The sequence below is a fragment of the Pristiophorus japonicus genome, chromosome 17 (assembly GCF_044704955.1).
Source record: "Pristiophorus japonicus isolate sPriJap1 chromosome 17, sPriJap1.hap1, whole genome shotgun sequence".
Classification (NCBI taxonomy): Eukaryota; Metazoa; Chordata; class Chondrichthyes; family Pristiophoridae; genus Pristiophorus; species Pristiophorus japonicus.
The window spans coordinates 78,913,848-78,936,312 of NC_091993.1; the positions used below are offsets into that span (position 1 = coordinate 78,913,848).

At 44.4% G+C, this 22,465-nt stretch overlaps 1 protein-coding gene across 1 annotated transcript in view; it reads left to right on the forward strand.

The window, feature by feature from the left end:
- The window catches only part of LOC139227809 (polyglutamylase complex subunit TTLL1-like), a 59,073-nt gene extending 36,873 nt beyond the window's left edge, over positions 1–22,200 (forward strand). The window contains exons 6-9 of the mRNA XM_070858870.1: positions 3,820–3,963; positions 18,511–18,597; positions 18,704–18,867; positions 21,005–22,200. Of these exons, the coding sequence (XP_070714971.1) occupies positions 3,820–3,963; positions 18,511–18,597; positions 18,704–18,867; positions 21,005–21,128 (519 nt within the window). The 3' untranslated portion in view covers positions 21,129–22,200. The remainder of the gene's footprint in view (positions 1–3,819; positions 3,964–18,510; positions 18,598–18,703; positions 18,868–21,004) is intronic.
- The last annotated feature ends 265 nt before the right edge of the window (positions 22,201–22,465 follow it).

Genomic DNA, 22,465 nt, shown 5'->3' on the forward strand with positions numbered 1-22,465 from the left:
TCCTTGCCATAAAGTCCGTTCCCTCTCCCCAACTTCTGTCTGAGGCTGAACCACAGTGTTCGTAACCTTGTTGTCATATTTGATCCTGAAATGAGCTTTTGACTACATATCGGCAGCATAACTAAGACCGCCTATTTCCACCTTCGTAACATCGCCCGTCTCCGCCCTTGCCTCAGCTCATCCGCTGCTGAAGCCCTCGACCATGCCTTTGTTACCTCTCGACTTGACTATTCCGATGCACTCCTGGCTGGCCTCCCACATTCTACCCTATGTAAACTAGAGATAATCTAAAACTCGGCTGGCCATGTCCTAACTCGCACCAAATCCCGCTCACCTATCACCCCTGTGCTCGCTGACCTACATTGGCTTCCAGTTAAGCAACGCCTCGATTTCAAAATTCTCATCCTTATTTTCAAATCCCTCCATGGCCTCGCCCCTCAATGGGCCCAAGTTTCCACAGGAAAAAAAACGGGCACCTCTCCGAGCTGGGCGCCCATTTTTCGCGCCTAAAACGGCGCCTAAAAAAATCCTCGGTATTCTCCACCTACCTGTAGGTCCTCTGGCCCTCGGCGCAGCCAGCACGAGCTGTGGGGGGGGGCGGAGTCAGGTCCCTGCGCTGAAAACAGTGCCGGGACCTCTGCACATGCGCGCTACAGTCGGCACGCAAGTGCAGTAGCTCCAGGCGCCGAACTGTGTGGGAGGGGCCCGAAGCACGCAGCCCCTAGCCCTGGCTGAATGGCCTCACTGGGGCTGCGTGAATAAGGCTCCTCCCACGGCCAGCTCCTGCTCCCCGCCCCCGACAAGTCCCGACACCCGCTCCTCCCCCCCCAGCCGACCCGACCCGACCCGACCCGACCCCCGCTCTTCCCCCCGCCCCCCCCCCCCCCCCCGCCGACCAGACACCCGTCCCCCCCGCCGACCAGACCCGACCCCCGCTCCCCCCCTCTCTCTCTCTCTCTCTTCCCCCCTCCCCCCCGCTCTCTTTCCCCCCCCCCCCGCTCTCTCTCTCCCTCCTCTCTCTCTCCCTCCTCTCTCTCTCTCTCTCTCTCTCTCTCTCCCCCTCCCTCCCGTTCAGCGACACGAACGGCTTTCTCCGCCCCCCCTCCCCTCCCGCTCAGCGGCACGAACGGCTGCAGAATTCTCCCTGGCTGAAGCACTTTCACACAGGTAGGAAGATGGTTTATTTAATCTTTTCTTGGCTTATAAATGTTTATTCAGGTTGGATTTATTTGTAGAAGTATAAATAAGGATTTATTGTCGAATTTAATAAGTTCCCTTCCCTCTCCCCCCCACCTCGTTCTGGACGCCTAATTTGTAACCTGCGCCTGATTTTTTAATGTGTAGAACAGGTTTTTTCAGTTCTACAAAAATCTTCACTGGCTCCATTCTACTTTAGTTTGGAGTACATTTTCACTGTGGAAACTTTCAAATCAGGCGTCAGTGGCCGGACACGCCCCCTTTTGAAGAAAAAATTCTGTTCTAAACTAGAACTGTTCTACCTGACTAGAACTGCAGAAAAAAAAATGTGGAGAATTGCGATTTCTAAAATAGTCCGTTCTCCACCAGTTGCTCCTAAAAATCAGACGCGAATCATGTGGAAACTTGGGCCCTATATCTCTGTATTCTACTCCAGCCCCATAACCCCCCAAGATGTCTGCGCTCCTTTAATTCTGCCCTCTTCAGCATCTCTGATTATAATCGCTCAACCATTGGTTGCCGCACCTTCTGTTGCCTAGGCCCCAAGCTCTGGAACTCCCTGCCTAAACTGCTCCACTTCTCTACATAGAAACATAGAAAATAGGTGCAGGAGCAGGCCATTCAGCCCTTCTAGCCTTCACCGCCATTCAATGAGTTCATGGCTGAACATGAAACTTCAGTACCCCCTTCCTGCTTTCTCGCCATAACCCTTGATCCCCCGAGTAGTAAGGACTTCATCTAACTCCCTTTTGAATATATTTAGTGAATTGGCCTCAACTACTTTCTGTGGTAGAGAATTCCACAGATTCACCACTCTCTGGGTGAAGAAGTTTCTCCTCATCTCGGTCCTAAATGGCTTACCCCTTATCCTCAGACTGTGACCCCTGGTTCTGGACTTCCCCAACATTGGGAACATTCTTTCTGCATCTAACCTGTCTAAACCCGTCAGAATTTTAAACGTTTCTATGAGGTCCCCTCTCATTCTTCTGAACTCCAGTGAATACAAGCCCAGTTGATCCAATCTTTCTTGATAGGTCAGTCCCGCCATCCCGGGAATCAGTCTGGTGAACCTTCGCTGCACTCCCTCAATAGCAAGAATGTCCTTCCTCAAGTTAGGAGACCAAAACTGTACACAATACTCCAGGTGTGGCCTCACCAAGGCCCTGTACAACTGTAGCAACACCTCCCTGCCCCTGTATTCAAATCCCCTCGCTATGAAGGCCAACATGCCATTTGCTTTCCTAACCGCCTGCTGTACCTGCATGCTAACCTTCAATGACTGATGTACCATGACACCCAGGTCTCGTTGCACCTTCCCTTTTCCTAATCTGTCACCATTCAGATAATAGTCTGTCTCTCTGTTTTTACCACCAAAGTGGATAACCTCACATTTATCCACATTATACTTCATCTGCCATGCATTTGCCCACTCACCTAACCTATCCAAGTCACTCTGCAGCCTAATAGCATCCTCCTCGCAGCTCACACTGCCACCCAACTTAGTATCATCCGCAAATTTGGAGATACTGCATTTAATCCCCTCGTCTAAATCATTAATGTACAATGTAAACAGCTGGGGCCCCAGCACAGAACCTTGCGGCACTCCACTAGTCACTGCCTGCCATTCTGAAAAGTACCCGTTTACTCCTACTCTTTGCTTCCTGTCTGACAACCAGTTCTCAATCCACGTCAGCACACTACCCCCAATCCCATGTGCTTTAACTTTGCACATTAATCTCTTGTGTGGGACCTTGTCGAAAGCCTTCTGAAAGTCCAAATATACCACATCAACTGGTTCTCCTTTGTCCACTTTACTGGAAACATCCTCAAAAAATTCCAGAAGATTTGTCAAGCATGATTTCCCTTTCACAAATCCATGCTGACTTGGACCTATCATGTCACCATTTTCCAGATGCACTGCTATGACATCCTTAATAATTGATTCCATCATTTTACCCACGACTGAGGTCAGGCTGACCGGTCTATAATTCCCTGTTTTCTCTCTCCCTCCTTTTTTAAAAAGTGGGGTTACATTGGCTACCCTCCACTCCATAGGAACTGATCCAGAGTCAATGGAATGTTGGAAAATGACTGTCAATGCATCCGCTATTTCCAAGGCCACCTCCTTAAGTACTCTAGGATGCAGTCCATCAGGCCCTGGGGATTTATTGGCCTTCAATCCCATCAATTTCCCCAACACAATTTCCTGACTAATAAAGATTTCCCTCAGTTCCCCCTCCTTACTAGACCCTCTGACCCCTTTTATACCTCTCTTTCCTCCTTCAAGACGCTCCTTAAAACCAACCTCTTTGGTCACCTGCGCCAATTTCTACTTATGCGGCTCGGTGTCAAATTTTTAATCTCATAATACTCCTGTGAAGTGCTGTGGGACATTAAAGGCGTTATGCCAATACAAGTTGTTGTTGTCTCCTCCCCAGTCCAGGGATAGTGAGACCAGTTGGACTACTCCCACCTCTGCCCCGGCTGATATCAACTAACTTGGCACATATCAAGGGCTGAAGCTGGGACTTTCCTGGCCTGTATACCTCAGTACAGCAGCGGGCTATCTATTTGCCTATTAATACATGGGACGCAACTGTATAATTATTATTCTGTTTCCAGGGTGACTATAATCCAATCCACGGTGGAAAATGGTCAGTAAGTAACCTGCGACTGTATCTGGAGAGCACACAGGGAAAGGATGTGACTGATAAACTCTTCGATGACATTCATTGGATAGTCGTTCACTCACTGAAAGCTGTGGCAGTAAGTACATCAAGCAAAGGTTTCTTTCCAAGGCTATTTCTTACCACTTGTCTTTGTACACAGGTATATGACTCATAAATTCTTGGCAAGTAAAATCAAGGAAAACCCAAAGATGTTCTTTAAATATATTAAGAGCAAGAGGATAACTAAAGAAAGGGTAGGGCCTATTAGAGACCATGAGTGTAATCTATGTGTGGAGGCGGAAGATGTGGGTATGGTTCTTAATGAATACTTTGCGTCAGTTTTCACAAAGGAAAGGGGCAATACAGATACTGCTATCGAGGAGGAGTGTGAAATTCTGGATGAAATAAACATAGTGAGAGAGGAGGTATTAAGGGGTTTAGCAGCTTTTGAAAGTGGTCAAGTCCCCAGGCCTGAAGGAAATGCATCCCAGGCTATTGAGTGAAGCAAAAGAGGAAATAGCAGAGGCCTTTGCCATCATTTTCCAATACTCTTTGGATTCAGGCATGGTGCTGGAGGACTGCTAATGTGGTACCCTTGTTTAAGAAGGGAGAAAGGGATAGGCCGAGTAATTACAGGCCTGTCAGCCTAACCTCAGTGGTGGGAAAATTATTGGAAAAAAATCCTGAAGGACAGGATAAATCTATATTTAGAAAGGCAAAGATTAATTAGGGAAGATCATGTTTGACTAACCTGGTTGAATTTTTCGAGGAGATAACCAGGAGGGTCGATGAGGGTAGTGCGTATGATGTAGTGTATATGGACTTTAGCAAAGCTTTTGATAAGATCCCACATGGTAGACTGGTCACGAAGGTAAAACCCCATGGGATTCAGGGCAAACTGGCAAGTTGGATCCAAAATTGGCTTAGAGATAGGAAGCAAAGGGTAATGGTTGATGGATGTTTTTGTGATGAGAAGGATGTTTCCAGTGGGGTTCCGCAGAGCTCAGTACTGGGTCCCTTGCTTTTTGTGGTATACATCAATGATCTAGATTTGAATATAGGAGGTATGATTAAAAAGTTTGCAGATGACACTAAAATTGGAAGAAGAAAGTCTTGGATTGCAGGAGGATATCAATCTACTGGTCAGATGGGCAGAACAGTGGCAAATGGAATTTAATTCGAAGAAGTGTGAGGTAATGCACTTTGGGAGGGTTAATAAGGAAAGGCTATACACATTAAATGTGTTGTGTATGCATGCCTGTTTACTATGTGATGTCTGTAACACTGTTATGCCACACTGAATGTACCCTTATACTGTACACACCTTACCTGTACACCAGAGGGTGCTGTTGCTGGAGACCTAAGGGTTACCTGCACACAGCAGGTAACCCAGTATAAAAAGGAACTCGCAGCTTGTTGTCCTCTCAGGAGCTGCAAATAAAGGACTTCAGGTCTACACAGTTTAAGTATCACACCCTGCCTCGTGGAGTCATTACTAAAGGTGTCTACATACACTACAAAATGGTAGGAAACTTAGAAATATAGATGAACGAAGGGACCTTGGAGTGCTTGTCCACAGATCCCTGAAAGTAGCAGGCCAGGTGGATTAAGTGGTTAAGAAGGCATGCGGAATGCTTGCCTGTTATATATGCAGTAAAAGTTCAAACTGAGTACTGTTTAACTAAGCAAGGTACAACTTTGCTTCTGCTTTATTTTGGCCCAAAGTGTCTGACTCACAAAATGGCTGGCCTTTTATACCAGAGCAGCACGATGTGCGTGCTGCTCAGTGGCCTCCAGCAATGACACCATCTGGTGGCTACAAACATATGTACATACATGACAATACCCCTCTCTCAGATCTTATCACAGTCTTTCACAGGTTGAGATGGTCCAGTGCTTTACGCTCCCGGGTTGACCGTCTCAGATCGATTCCGGCCTTGGGTGAATGTGCGGAGTCTGTTGAGGCTGATGACTGGATGGCTAACTTGTTGGGGGTGGCAGTGGCCATGTCAGGAGTTGTAAGTCCATTTTTTATTGAACAAGTCCGTGATGGAAATTCCGGGTTCACTAATGACCCATGAGTCCACTGAAGGCTGCTAGTAGGTTGGTTGGTCGTCGACAGTTTCTTCGTCCGACTACTCTGGCTCGTCTGAGTGCTTCAGCTTAGTTTGATCCATGTGTTTCCTGCAAGTTTGCTCGTTCTTGAGCTTAATAACAAATACTCTGTTGCCCTCCTTGGCCATGACCGTACCAGCGATCCATTTGGATCCCTGACCATAATTCAACACATATACAGGATCATTAACAGAAATCTCGCGTGACACAGTTGCGCGATCGTGGTACCCTTGTTGACTCCGTTTTCTGTATTCAACATGATGACTTACATCTGGGTGTACAAGAGATAACTTGGTCTTAAGACCTCTTTTAATCATGAGTTCAGCAGGCGAGACCCCTGTGAGTGTGTGAGGTCTTGTCCTGTAACTCAGCAGTAAGCAAGACAAGCGGGTCTGCAGTGATTCTTGGGTTACTCTCCTCATGTTTTGCTTGATAATTTGTACTGCACGTTCTGCTTGCCCGTTGGACGCAGGCTTGAACGGTGCTGACCTTACATGTTTTATGCCGTTAAGTTTTACAAACTCCTGAAACTCCTGACTGGTGAAGCGCGACCCATTGCCGCTCACCACTATGTCAGGCAGACCATGTGTCGCGAACATGACATTGAGATTCTCTATGGTTGCCGTGGACGTACTGGATGACATGATTATGCATTCTATCCACTTCGAATAAGCATCCACCACCACTAAAAATATCTTGCCCAGAAAGGGACCTGCAAAATCTACAAGGATCCTGGACCAAGGTTTGGATGGCCATGACCACAGATTCCGCGGCGATTCCGCTGGTGCTTTGCTGAGCTGCGTGCAGGTGTTGCACTGATGCACACATGCTTCCAGCTCAGAATCAATTCCTGGCTATGTGGGACCTGGCGATGGCCTTCATCATCATTATACCATGCTGTGTGCTGTGTAACTCACGCACAAACTTCTCTCTCCCTTTCTTAGGCATTACAACTCGATTGCCCCACAATATGCAATCTGCTTGAATAGACAGTTCATCCTTGCGACGAATGTACGGTTTGGCCTCCTCGCATATTTGCTTAGGTATAACAGACCAATCCCCTTTGAGGATGCAACCCTTTACCACAAATAATATTGGGTCCTGGCTGGTCCAGATCTTAACTTGTTGAGCCGTGACAGGGGTACCTTCACTCTCAAAAGCATCCATGATTAACATTAAATCCGCCGGTTGTGGCGTTTCCACCTCCGGTGTGGGCAGCGGCAACCGGCTCAAAGCATCGGCATAATTCTCTGTGCCAGGTCTGTGGCGAATGACATAATCATAGGCAGATAATGTCAGCGCCCACCTTCGGTTGCGGGATGAAGCGTTAGTATTGATACCTTTGTTCTCGGAAAACAACAAAATGAGCGGCTTGTGATCGGTCTCTAATTCAAACCTCAGACCGAACAGGTATTGATGCATCTTTTTAACACCATATACACATGCTAAAGCTTCTTTTTCTACCATACTCTAGGCTCTTTCTGCTTTAGACAAACTTTTGGATGCATACGTGACAGGTTGAAGTTTCCCCGAGTCATTGGCTTCTTGTAACACGCAACCAATTCCACATGACGATGCATCACAGGCCAAAACTAAACGTTTACATGGGTCATAATGTACCAGCAGCTTGTTCGAGCAAAGCAGATTGGTGGCTTTCTCAAAGGCTCTGTCTTGCAATGCGCCCCACACCCAGTTGTTGCCTTTTCTCAATAGCATGTGCAGTGGTTCAAGTAAGGTGCTCAATTTAGATAGGAAGGTATGAAAATAGTTGAGTAGACACAGGAACGAACGCGGCTCCTTCACGTTCTGCGGCTTGGGTGCATTCTTGATGGCTTTGGTTTTCATGTCAGTAGGTCTGATACCATCAGCAGCGATTTTCCTCCCGGGTAATTAGACCTCCGGTGCCATGAAGATGCATTTCGGGCATTTAAGTCTGAGTCCCACTCTGTCCAAACACAGTAGAACCTCTTCGAGATTGTTCAGATGTTCCTTGGAGTCACGACCGGTGATTCAGGATGTCATCTTGGAACACGACGGTTCTGGGAACGGACTTCCTGAATATTGCTGCAGCCGAGCGAATTCCAAACGGGCACCTGTGATAAATAAACAGTCCTTTGTGCGTGTTAATGCATGTAAATCTTTTTGACGTCTCGACCAACTCTTGCGTCATATAGGCCAACATCTAGTCCAGTTTTGTGAACGACTTCCCTCCGGCTAGCGTCGCAAACAAGTCATCAGCCTTCGGTAACGGGTACCGATCTTGTTTCGAAACCCTGTTGATCGTAGCCTTGTAGTCTCCACAGATTCTGACTGTGCCATCACTTTTCAGCACAGGAACAATGGGGCTGGCCCGTTCATTAAATTCGACCGGTGATATGATCCCTTCACACTGGAGTCTGTCCAGTTCAATTTCGACCTTCTCCCTCATCATATACGGCACTGCTCGAGCTTTATGATGGACAGGTCTTGCATCTGAGCCCACGTGGATCTGCACCTTGGCTCCTGTGAAGTTGCTGATACCTGGTTCGAACAGCGAGGGGAACTTGCTCAGTACTTGGGCATATGTGTCTTCCTCCGACAACAACGTCTTTATGTCGTTCCAGTCGCATCTGATTTTCTGCAACCAGCTCCTGCCGAGCAGCGTTGGGCCATTGCCTGGAACAATCCACAGCGGTAGCTCGTGAACCGCACGGTTATACGACACATTAATTTGTGCACTGCCAATCACCTTTATCAGTTCATCGGTGTACATGCGCAGCTTGGCTTCACAGTCTTGGTATCCCACAGCTTATTAAAAGCCCTCTCGTTCATGATCGATTGACTCGCCCCTGTGTCCAGTTCCATCGATACCGGTATCCCGTTAAGCTTCACGTTAATCAAAATTGCTTTACTCTTGGTTATGAAAGAGTACAGTCCATACACTTCCTCCTCTGGCATCTCGGATTGCGTATCCGGATCCGCACTAGTCTGACTCTCATCTTCCATGTGGTGTGTTGCAGTTCGCTTGCTCATCTGCGGACACTTGCGCTGGAGATGCCCCACTCTCAGACAGCCTTTGCAACTATATTGCTTAAATCGGCACTGCTGGTGCCGATGATTTCCCCCACAACGCCAACACGGAGAAGTCGGATACATTCCCGCTGGTGGACTTTGGGCAGCCACAGGTTTTGAAAACGCAGCTGGATAGGCCCTGCCATGTGCCGTTCTGCCGAACGGCGAGTCAATCGCATTTACAGTACTTGCCGAGGTTCGGTTCGTCACCGCTATTTGTTTTAGACTCCTGTCTGTCATCATACATGATTGAGCGATTTGGATGGCCCTTTTTAAATCCAACTCCTCCACGGCCAGAAGTTTGCGCAGGATCACCTCGTGGTTGATACCGATAACAAAGAAGTCCCACAGCATGTCTGCCAACACCGTCCCGAACTTGCACAGTTCGCTAGACGTCTCATGTCGGCAACGAATTCTGCCACGCTCTGGCCCTCAGATCAACCGTGTGTATAAAACCTGTAACTCGAGAGGATGATGCCATCGTCTGGCTTAAGGTGCTCCCGGTACCAATGTACACAACTCCGCATACGTTTTCGCTGTTGGATCACTAGGCATAAGTAGATTCTTTATCAGACCGTGGATCTTTGAACCGCACATAGTGAGGAGCACGGCCTGGTGTCGATCTGCATCGTCGACCCCCTCCATTTTGTTGGTCACGAATTACTGATTCAAACGGCTCAGTCTGCCCAATCTTCTCCCTCCACGAATCGCTCTAAAAATCCAATCGTGCTCATTTTGCAAACAAAGGTTCTTGTATTCTCGTTGCCAAAGGTTCAACCTGAGTACTGTTTAACTAAGCAAGGCATAACCTTGCTTCTGCTTTATTTTGGCCCAAAGTGTCTGACTCACAAAATGACTGGCCTTTTATACCAGAGCAGCACCATTTGTGTGCTGCTCAGTGGCCTCCAGCAATGACACCATCTGGTGGCTACAAACAGTATGTACATACATGACATTGCCTTTATTGGTCGAGGCATGGAATACAAGAGCAGGGAGGTTATGCTTAAATTGTATAATACACTGGTTAGGCCACAGCTGGAATACTGAGTGCAGTTCTGGTCACCCTATTATAGGAAGGACGTGATTACACTGGAAAGGGTGCAGAGGAGATTTATCTGGAATGGAGAACCTTAACTATGAGGACAGATTGGATAGGCTGGAGAGTTCTCCTTAGAACAGAGGAGGCTGAGGGGAGACCTCATTGAGGTAGTAATCTCCGTATTACTCCCAGTGCCACGAGCTAGTGAGTACAGAAATAGGAGGATAGAGCAGATGAATACGTGGCTGGAGAGATGGTGCAGGCGGGAGGGTTTTAGTTTCCTGAGGCATTGAGACTGCTTCTGGGGGAGGACCAGAACCAGGACCAATATCCTCGGTGGCGGGGGGGGTTGCTAGTGGTAGTGGGGAGAGTTTAAACAAGCTTGGCAGGGGGATGGGAACCTGAAAATAGATTCAGTAGGGAGGGGAGTAAAGCTGGAATTAGAAAGCAAAAATAAAGAAAGTGAGTTTGAAGGAGAGAGGAAACAAGCAGGAAAAAAGTGTAAAAAAACTAATTTAAAGGCACTTTGTCTAAATGCATGTAGCATTTGTAACAAAATAGATGAGTTGACGGCACAAATTGAGACAAATGGGTATGATCTGATAGCCATTACAGAGACGTTGTTGCAAGGTGACCAGGACTGGGAATTAAATATTCAGGGGTATTTGACAATTCGGAAGGACAGACAGACAGAAAGGAAAAGAAGGTGGGGTTGCTCCATTGATAAAGAATGGAATCACTGCAATGGTGAGAAACGATATTGGCTCAAATGATCACGATGTTGAAACAATTTGGGTGGAGATAAGGAACAATAAGGGGAAAAAGTCACTGGTGGGCATAGTCTATAGGCCCCCTAACAATAGCAACTCTGTTGGTCAGAGCATAAACCAGGAAATAGTGGGGGCGTGTAAAAATGGAACAGCAATAATCATGGGTGATTTTAACCTCCATATTGATTGAACAAATCAAATTGGTCAGGGTAGCCTTGAGGAGGAGTTCATAGAATGCATAAGGGATGAGTTCCTTGAGCAGTATGTAACGGAACCAACCGGGGGCAGGCTATCTTAGATCTGGTCCTGTTTAATGAGACAGGATTAATAAACAATCTCCTAATAAAGGATCCCCTTGGAATGAGTGATCATGGCATCGTTGAATTTCAAATTCAGATGGAGGGTGAGAAAGTTGGATCTCTAACCAGCGTACTAAGATTAAATAAAGGAGACTATGAAGGTATGAGTACAGAGTTGGCTAAAGTGGATTGGGAAAATAGATTAAAGTGTAGGACGGTTGATGAACAGTGGTGTACATTTAAGGAGATATTTCACAACTCTCAAGAAAAATATATTCCAGTGAAGAGGAAAGGGTGTGGCTAACTAAAGAAATAAAGGACGGTAACCAATTAAAAACAAGGGCATACAAAGTGGTCAAAACTAGTGGGACGACAGAAGACTGGGAAATTTTTAAAAGCCAGCAAAGAATTACTAAAAAAATGATTAAGAAAGGGAAGCTAGACTATGAAAATAAACTAGCACGAAATATAAAAACAGATAGCAAAAGTTTCTATAGGTATATAAAAAGGAAAAGAGTGGCTAAAGTAAATGTTGGTCCCTTAGAGGACGACACTGGGGAATTAGTAATGGGGAACATGGAGATGGTAGAACCTCTGAACAAATATTTTCTATCAGTCTTTACAGTAGAGGACACAAACAATATCCTAGCAGTGGATAGTCAAGGGGCTATAGGGGGCAGGAACTTAATACAATCACTAAGGAGGTGGTACTCAGTAAGATAATGGGACTAAAGGCAGATAAATCCCCTGGACCTGATGGCTTGCATCCTAGAGTCTTGAGAGAAGTAGCGGCAGGGATTGTGTTTGCATTGGTTGTAATTTACCAAAATTCCCTGGATTCTGGGGAGGTCCCAGCAGATTGGAAAACTGCAAATGTAACACCCCTATTTAAAAAAGGAGGCAGACAAAAAGCAGGAAACTATAGACCAGTTAGCCTAACATCTGTGGTTGGGAAAATGTTGGTGTCCATTATTAAAGAAGCATTTGGAAAAGCAAAATTCGCTCAGGCAGAGTCAGCATGGATTTATAAAAGGGAAGTCATGTTTGACAAATTTGCTGCAATTCTTTGAGGATGTAACGAACAGGGTGGATAAAGGGGAACCAGTGGATGTGGTGTATTTGGACTTCCAGAAGGCATTTGACAAGGTGCCACATAAAAGGTTACTGCACAAGATAAAAGTTCACGGGGTTGGGGGTAATATATTAGCATGGATAGACGATTGGCTAACTAACAGAAAACAGAGTCAGGATAAATGATTCATTCTCTGGTTGGTAACCAGTAACTAGTAGGGTGCCACAAGGATCAGTGCTGGGACCCCAACTATTTACAATCTATATTAATGACTTGGAAGAAGGGACTGAGTGTAACGTAGCCAAGTTTGCTGATACAAAGATGGGAGGGAAAGCAATGTGTGAGGAGGATACAAAAAATCTGCAAAAGGAAATAGACAGGCAAAGTGAGTGGGCAAAAATTTGGCAGATGGAGTATACTGTTGGAAAGTGAAGTTATGCACTTTGGCAGAAAAAATCAAAGAGCAAGTTATTATTTAAATGGAGAAAAATTGCAAAGTGCTGCAGTACAGCGGGACCTGGGGGTACTTGTGCATGAAACACAAAAGGTTAGTATGCAGCTACAACAAGTGATCAGGAAGGCCAACGGAATCTTGGCCTTTATTGCAAAGAGGATGGAGTATCAAAGCACGGAAGTCTTGCTACAGTTATACAGTGTATTGGTAAGGCCACACCTAGAATACTGCGTCCAATTTTGGTTTTCATATTTAAGAAAGGATGTACTTGCTTTGGAGACAGTTCAGAGAAGGTTCACCAGGTTGATTCCAGAGTTGAGGGGGTTGATTTTTGAGGAAAGGTTGAGAAGGTTGGGCCTCTACTCATTGGAGTTCAGAAGAATGAGAGGTGATCTTATTGAAACGTGTAAGATTATGAGGAGGCTTGACAAGGTGGATGCAGAGAGGATGTTTCCACTGATAGGAGAGTCTAGAACTAGGGGGCATAATCTTAAAATAAGGGGCCGCCCATTCAAAACTGAGATGAGGAGGAATTTATTCTCTCAGGGTTGTAAATCTATGGAATTTGCTGCCTCAGAGACCTGTGGAAGCTGAGTCATTGAATATATTTAAGACAGAGATTGACAGTTTCTTAACTGATAAGGGAATAAGGGGTTATGGGGAGCGGGCAGGGAAGTGGATCTGAGTCCATGATTAGATCAGCCATGATCTTATTGAATGACGGAGCAGGCTCGAGGGGCCGTATGGCCTACTCCCATTCCTATTTCTTATGTTCTTATGTACATTTACCTACATAACAATGATTACACTTTAAAAGTAATCCATTTATTGTAAAATGCCTTGGATCGTCCTGAGAACATGATCAGGTGATTTATAAATGCTGGTACTTTCTTTACCTACAAACTTGAGAGGTTTGATTACAGATACCTGAAAAATATATTTGCACTTTTGAAATACAGTGGTGCAATAATGTGACATAAATCAGACATCGAACTTGTTTTTCTTTGTGGGCCATTTGGGTGAGTACCAAGAAGCCTGAGGGGTCAGATATAAGGTTTAAATCCATAGTCTTGTTAAATTGTGTAAATCTCATCGCTGATACCAACAGATCTTGATGGTTCCTAAGTTAGGATTTATCTACTAATGAGGAAATTACCTTTTCTAAACCTCTACATCCACACAATTCAAACCAGCAATTAACACACAAACATAGAAAATAGATGCAGGCCATTCAGCCCTTCGAGCCTGCACCACCATTCAATATGATCATGGCTGATCATGCAACTTCAGTACCCCACTCCTGCCTTCTCTCCATACCCCTGATCCCTTTAGCCGTAAGGGCTACATCTAGCTCCCTTTTGAATATATCCAACGAACTGGACTCAACAACTTTCTGTGGTAGAGAATTCCACTGGTTCACAATTCTCTGGGTGATAATGTTTCTCCTAATCTTGGTCCTATATGGCTTACCCCTTATCCTTAGACTGTGACCCCTGGTTCTGGACTTCCCCCAACATCGGGAACATTCTTCCTGTATCTAACCTGTTCAATCCCATCAGAATTTTATATGCTTCTATGAGATCCTCTTTCATTCTTCTAAATTCCAGTGAATATAAGCCCAGTCGATCCAGTCTTTCTTCATATATCAGTCCTGCCATCCCGGGAATCAGTCTGGTAAACCTTCGCTGCACTCCCTCAATAGCAAGCATGTCCTTCCTCAGATTAGGAGACCAAAACTGCACACAATACTCAAGGTGTGGTCTCACCAAGGCCCTGTATAACTGCAGCAAGACCTCCCTGCTCGTATACTTGAATCCTTTTGCTATGAAGGCCAATATGCCACTTGCTTTCTTTACTGCCTGCTGCACCTGAATGCCTACTTTCAATGACTGATGTACCATGACATCCAGGTCTCATTACACCTCCCCTTTTATTAATCATAGAATTATAGAATATAGGTGCAGGAGTAGGCCATTCGGCCCTTCGAGCCTGCACCACCATTCAATATGATCATGGCTGATCATTCATCTCAGTACCCCTTTCCCGCTTTCTTTCCATACCCCTAGATCCCTTTAGCCATAAGGGCCATATCTAACTCCCTCTTGAATATATCCAATGAACTGGCATCAACGACTCTCTGCGGCAGGGAATTCCACAGGTCAACAACTTTCTGTGTGAAGAAGTTTCTCCTCATCTCAGTCCTAAATGATCTACTCCTTATCCTAAGACTGTGTCCCCTGATTCTGGACCTCCCCAACATCGGGAACATTCTTCCTGCATCTAATCTGTCCTGTCCCGTCAGAATCTAATACGTTTCTATCAGATCCCCTCTCATCCTTCTAAACTCCAGTGTATAAAGGTCCAGTTGATCCAGTCTCTCCTCATATGTCAGTCCAGCCATCCCTGGAATCAGTCTGGTGAACCTTCGCTGCACTCCTTCAATAGCAAGAACGTCCTTCCTCAGATTAGGAGACCAAAATTGAACACAATATTCCAGGTGAGGCCTCATCAAGGCCCTGTACAATTGCACTAAGACCTCCCTGCTCCTATACTCAAATCACCTAGCTATGAAGGCCAACATGCCATTTGCCTTCTTCACCGCCTGCTGTACCTGCATGCCAACTTTCAATGACTGGTGAACCAAGACACCTAGGTCTCATTGCACCTCCCTTTTTCCTAATCTGCCACCATTCAGATAATATTCTGCCTTCGTGTTTTTGCCACCAAAGTGGATAACCTCACATTTATCCACATTATACTGCATCTACCATGCATTTGCCCACTCACCTAACCTGTCCAAATCACCCTGCAGCCTCTTAGCATCCATTTCACAGCTCACTCCGCCACCCAGTTTAGTGTCATCTGCAAACTTGGTGATATTACACTCAATTCCTGCATCCAAATCATTAATGTATATTGTAAAGAGCTGGGGTCCCAGCACTGAGCCCTGTGGCACTCCACTAGTCACTGCCTCCCATTCTGAAAAGGACCCGTTTATCCCGACTCTCTGCTTCCTGTCTGCCAACCAATTCTCTATCCACGCCAGTACATTACCCCCAATACCATGTGCTTTGATTTTGCACACCAATCTCTTATGTGGGACCTTGTCAAAAGCCTTTTGAAAGTCGAAATACACCACATCCACTGGTTCTCCCTTGTCCACTCTACTGGTTACATCCTCAAAAAATTCCAGAAGATTTGTCAAGCATGATTTCCCTTTCACAAATCCATGCTGACTTTGATCGATCCTGTCACTGCTTTCTAAATGCGCTGCTATTTCATCCTTAATAATTGATTCCAACATTTTTCCCACTACTGATGTCAGGGTAACCGGTCGATAATTTCCCGTTTTCTCTCTCCCTCCTTTTTTAAAAAGTGGTGTTACATTAGCTACCCTACGCTCCATAGGAATTGATCCAGAGTCAATCAACTGTTGGAAAATGATCACCAATGCATCCACTATTTCTAGGGCCACCTCCTTAAGTACTCTGGGATGCAGACAATCAAGCCCCGGGGATTTGTCGGCCTTGAATCCCACCAGTTTCCCCAACACAATTTCCCGCCGAATAAGGATATCCTTCAGTTCCTCCTTCTCACTAAACCCTCGATCTCCTAGTACATCCGGAAGTCATTTGTGTCTTCCTTTGTGAAGACAGAACCAAAGTATTTGTTCAATTGGTCTGCCATTTCTTTGTTCCCCATTATTAATTCACCTGAGCCCGACTGCAAGGGACCTACGTTTGTCTTGACTAATTTTTTTCTCTTCACATATCTATAGAAGCTTTTGCAGTCAGTTTTTATGTTCCTGGCAAGCTCCCTCTCGTACTCCATTTTCCCTCTCCTCATTAAACCCTTTGTCCTCCTCTGCTGAATTCTAAATTTCTCCCAGTCCTCAGGTTTGCTGCTTTTTCTGGCCAATTTATATGCCTCTTCCTTGGATCTAACACTATCCTTAATTTCCCTTGTTAGCCACAGTTGAGCCACCTTCCCTGTTTTATTTTTACTCCAGATAGGGATGTTCAACTGTTGAAGTTCATCCATGTTATCTATAAATGCTTACCATTGCCTATCCACCGTCAACCCTTTAAGTATCATTTGCCAGTCTATTCTAGCCAATTCACGCCTCATGCTGTCGAAGTTTAGGACCCTAGTTTCTGAATTAACTGTGCCACTCTCCATCTTAATAAAGAATTCTATCATATTATGGTCACTCTTCCCCAAGGGACCTCGCACAACAAGATTGCCAATTAGTCCCTTCCCGTTACACATCACCCAGTCTAGGATGGCCAGCTCTCTAGTTGGTTCCTTGACATATTGGTCAAGAAAACCATCCCTAATACACTCCAGGAAATCCTCCTCTACCACATTGCTACCAGTTTGGTTAGCCCAATCTATATGTAAATTAAAGTCGCCCATGATGACTGCTGTACCTTTATTGCACACATACCTTATTTCTTGTTTGATGCTGTCCCCAATCTCACTGCTACTATTTGGTGGCCTGTACACAACTCCCACCAGCGTTTTCTGCCCTTTGGTATTCCGCAGCTCCACCCATACCGATTCCACATCATCCAAGCCAATGTCCTTCCTTACTATTGCGTTAATTTCCTCTTTAACCAGCAATGCCACCCCGCCTCCTTTTCCTCTCTTGTCTATCCTTCCTAAATGTTGAATACTCCTGGATGTTGAGTTCCCAGCCTTGGTCACCCTGGAGCCATGTCTCTGTGATGCCAATTACATCATATCCATTAACTGCTATCTGCGCAGTTAATTCGTCCACCTTATTCCGACTACTCCTCGCATTGAGGCACAGAGCCTTCAGGCTTGTCTTTTTAACACACCTTGCCCCTTTAGAATTTTGCTGTAATGTGGCCCTTTTTGTTTTTTGATTTGGGATTCCCTGCCCTCCACTTTTACTATTCTCCTTTCTATCTTTTGCCTCTGTCTCCTTTTTATTTCCCTCCCCAACAACACGAGCAAATACTCCCCCTAGGACATTGGTTCCGGTCCTGCCCAGGTGCAGACCGTCCGGTTTGTACTGGTCCTACCTCCCCCAGAACCGGTTCCAATGCCCAGGAATTTCAATCCCTCCCTTCTGCACCGCTCCTCAAGCCACGTATTCATCTCTGAGCTATCCTGCGATTCCTACTCTGACTAGCACGTGGCACTGGTAGCAATCCTGAGATTATTACTTTTGAGGTCCTACTTTTTAATTGAGCTCCTAGCTCCCTAAATTCATGTCGTAGAACTTCATAATGAATACAGTCTTAAGTGCAAATAGTACTGAGTTCCCTGAGCATTAAAGGCAAGTTTGCCAGAGCTCAGGGGCCTCAGTTTGGACACCCCTATTATAGACTAATGGGTATGCCTGTTGGTTGTTACTATATATATCTTCTGAACGTACACATTTTTAAGCAGTCCTATGCTATTAAAAGCTTTATAATGTAGGAGTGCTGTAATACTGTGAAACTGTGTTATTTCCTCATAAAAACCGAGCCCATCATAAATCCTTCCAGTTTTATGTCGTCGTCTCACAGCTCCCTCTATCTTTCAGCTGATGCACTGCTGCACAAGAAATAAAAGCTTGGCTGGCCATCATCGTGAAAGATCCAGTGATTTCCCCAAAAGAAAACCTCTGATGATAAAGAAAACTGTATATATTATTATGTTCAATGTTATAACACCCTCTCAGGGTTTGAATAATTATCCAAGTTTCATTTTAACTATTTTTTGATATCTGAACACTGTGTTTGTCACAAAGTTGGAACACATTTTTTTAAAAGTAATTCTCTTTCTGACAGAAACTTTCCTCATGTGTGCACAATGTTTTTGGAATTTTCACAGCCTGTAATGATTAATGATCGACACTGCTTTGAATGTTATGGTTACGACATCATCATTGATGACAAACTGAAGCCATGGCTCATTGAGGTAATGACCGGATATGATTTCTGACTGAAATATTCTTTATAAAACAATTTTGCTGTTTGCACTTCAATTTTCTCCTTATGTCTTCATGTGCTGGTCTAAATTCTAGGTGAATGCATCCCCTTCACTCTCTTCAACCACTGCCAATGACCGCATTTTGAAGTACAACCTTATGAATGACACCTTAAACATTGTTGTACCAAACGGTGAGATGCCGGACTGCAAGTGGAGCCGATGCCCACCAAAGGAAGCACTTGGACACTATGAGCTCCTGTAAGGTTTTGGCCTGTAGCAGATTATGCCTTCCTATTTTTTTTTTGTTCCTGCCCTCCACCTCACCTGACGGCCGTGACTCATCTTTTAGCTCTATCGCTCTCCAGTATCTCAGCCAGGTGGTCATGCTCCTCATGCAATCCTAAATAGCGAAACCCCAGATGGTTATATAACCTCATACAAATTTAATAATACATGTGCAAAAAATGTGGTTAGCTAGATCATTTTTGGGTTTAATATGGTCTTGGATATTTTAAGAACATAAGAAATAGGAGTAAGCCTTTTGGCCCCTCGAGCTGCTCCGCCATTCAATAAGATCATGGCTGATCTGATCACTTCCTGCCTGCACCCCATAACCCTTTATTCCTTAATTACTCAAAAATCTTTCTATCTTCGCCTTAAATATATTCAATACCCAGCCTCCACAGCTCTCTGGAGCAGAGAATTCCACAGATTTGCAACCCTGAGACGAAATTCCTCATCTCAGTTTTAAATGGGCGATTCCTTATTTTAAAATTATGCCCCCTAGTTCTAGATTCACCATGAGTGGAAACATCCTCTCTGCATCTACCTTGTCAAGCCCCCTCATTATCTTGTATGTCTCAATAAGATCACTTCTCATTCTTTTGAACTCCAAGTATAGGCCCAATGTGCTCAACCTTTCTTCATAAGTCAACCCCTTTATCTCAAGAATGAACCGTGTGAACTTTCTCTGACTTTCCAATGCAAGTATATCCCTCCTTAAATAAGGAGACCAAAACTGTATGCAGTACTCTCGGTATGGCCTCACCAATACCCTGTACAGTTGTAGCAGGACTTCCCTGCTTTTATACTCTATCCCCCTTACAATAAAGACCAACATTCCATTTGCCTTCCTGATTACTTGCTGTACCTGCATTCTAACTTTTTGTGCTTCATGCACAAGGACCCCCAGGGCCCTCTATACTGCAGCAATTTGTAGTTTTTCTCCATTTAAATAATTTGCTTTTTTATTTTTCTGCCAAAGTGGATAACCTCACACTTTCCCACATTATCCTCCGTCTGCCAACTTTTTGTCCACTCACCTACCCTGTCTATAATCCCTTTGCAGATTGTTTGTGTCCTCCTCACTTGCTTTCCTACCCATCTTTGTATCATCAGCAACTTGCCTACATTACATTTTGTCCCTTCATCCAAATCATTAATATAGGTTGTAAATTGTTGAGGTCCCACACACCGATCCCTGTGGCACCCCACTAGCTACTGTTTGCCAACTGGAAAATGACCCATTAGGTGAAATACTTGTGTAGCAGTGGTACAGTCTTGGGGTATGTGGTGGGCGAGGCACAAATAGAGGAGCAAAGCTCTGTATGACAAACTCTATGCATCATTTGTCTGTTATGGAGAGCCATTGGTCTCTGCTGTGAACATCTGCAGCAGTGAAAGGATGGGAAATAAAAATGTTGGTGAATATTGTAATAGTCAGTTGCAAAGTAGGTTAATTTGTCTGTTACTAAGTTATTGTATAATCTCAATGTCTACATAGGAGATATTTCATTATAAATGATCATGTGGGAAACCTTTGGACGATGGCAAAAAGTTTAAGAACAGGTGACTAATGCATTGAGTGTCCGGCGCAGATGATATCTATTTTACCAGTTTTTACAGATGATTAGCTGCATTACATTCCAAGCTAGAGTAGTGAAAATTAAATTGAAACTTGATGGTAGTAAGAGGTCCTTGCTGTGTTGCTTCGGTGGAATGCGCCTGCCCCAGTTTGAGAGCCAGTGTCTTGAATCATTAGAAGGTGAATAAAGGGTTGGGTGGGAGGGAGCATCTTGGCACCAGGCTGGTTATGGTCAACAGTGAATGGAAGAGGAAAAAGAGCTGTTTGCAGGTAAAGTTCCACTTGGCTAGAGTGGCATATTTACCTGTCAATTTATGTTATACTCACTGCCCAGAGTGCCTATTGGAAAATGTTGCCATCGCTGCTTTCAGCTCTTACTTCTTGAGCTAAACATTATGTGCACAACAGAGCTTGTAGAGTCTGAATGAAGTTTAATTATTGCTTAAGATGTATTTTAAATTAGAAAACTTGACCGAGAGATTGTGCTTTTTGGTTCTTGGGCTGAAGTATTTTGACACTTCCTTTCTTCAGATATGATGAAGAGTTGGCACAAAATGAGGGCATGGAATGTGAGGGGAAGCCTCGTGTGGGACCTTCTGTGAACAAAGGCAATCGACTGAAGGATACCAGAAAGCCTTTTTCAACTTGGAAATAAAATTGATCTGATATTAAATCTCATAAGTACCCAGCACTGGAAGCATGGTTCAAGTAGATACCAGTGTTTGCTCTCCCACTTCCACATAGCCATTCCAATTACAGTATTAAACTCATACAATCTTTTGAAGGACTTTTCTAGATTGATGTGTACTGAATATAAATCGGTACAATAATCCTGGACCTATATTATAGTATTGCAAACTGTTCTCCTGCTGAATACAAAGGACCATGATCGACCTGGTAGAGAAGACTGCAAAAAATACCAAGTTATTGTTGGTCAAGAAACCCAAGATGGAGATTTACTAAAGATACCATTTATATTGTGTTCAGAACCTTCATATGGTAGACACTGTAATTGCTTTTGTTTTTAACATGTTTACGACCACTGAAATAAAAGCGATTGTGTGGGGGGAGGGGGTTCGTTACGAAGCTGCAAGTTAATGCACCTGGTTACATAAGGGAACACTGTAAAACCATATAAGTGTCAACAAGCTAGTTAAGTAGTATATATTAATTTGAATGTGACATAGAAACATAGAAAATAGGTGCAGGAGCAGGCCATTCAATAAGATCATGGCTGATCATTCACCTCAGTACCCCTTGATCTCTTTAGCCGTAAGGGCCATATCTAACTCCTTCTTGAATACAAGTAAGCCAAAGATCTTTTGAAGCTGTTACATTGAGCTTTAATAGAATGGAGCAGAGTTGCATTGTATGGTGTTCCTGCTGCACTACTGGGGTCTGTGTCCCTAGTTTATCGTATCGTGACATCTGGAACGGACTTCCGTATTATATTTGTAACCATTTAATACACTGGTAGGCAGTGCCTGTTGACCAGGAACGTGCTCAAAATCTACTTATGAAAGTGCCTCAATGGTATTTCTTTACTCGCTTTTGAAATATTTTTAAGATACATGTGCACATGTCACAATATAGTTAATGGTTTTGGCTGTTGACACTTAGCTGTGTATTGTTCTGATATTGCAACATCTTGTCCAGGATTATAGTTTTCAACAGAAATGTGCACTATTATTTATTTATTTGCAACCAGTACCTCATTAAAACTAAGTTGGTCAGTAATGTTTTGCATACCCATCTATAACTTCTAATAAGCAAAGACTGTTGAGTTATTACATTCAGTTGTATGTTCATGAGATTGCATTCTGATTTTTATTCAATTCAAATATTCCTTTGTCCTTTACATTATTCTGTTCAGAGTTTACTATCATGGCCACATTTGCCTACTGCACAAAAACTCATTACAATGACAGCAAAGGAGTCATTTTAGTTATTCCCTCTCCACCTCCCCCCAAAATAGCTTCCACATGCATTTCC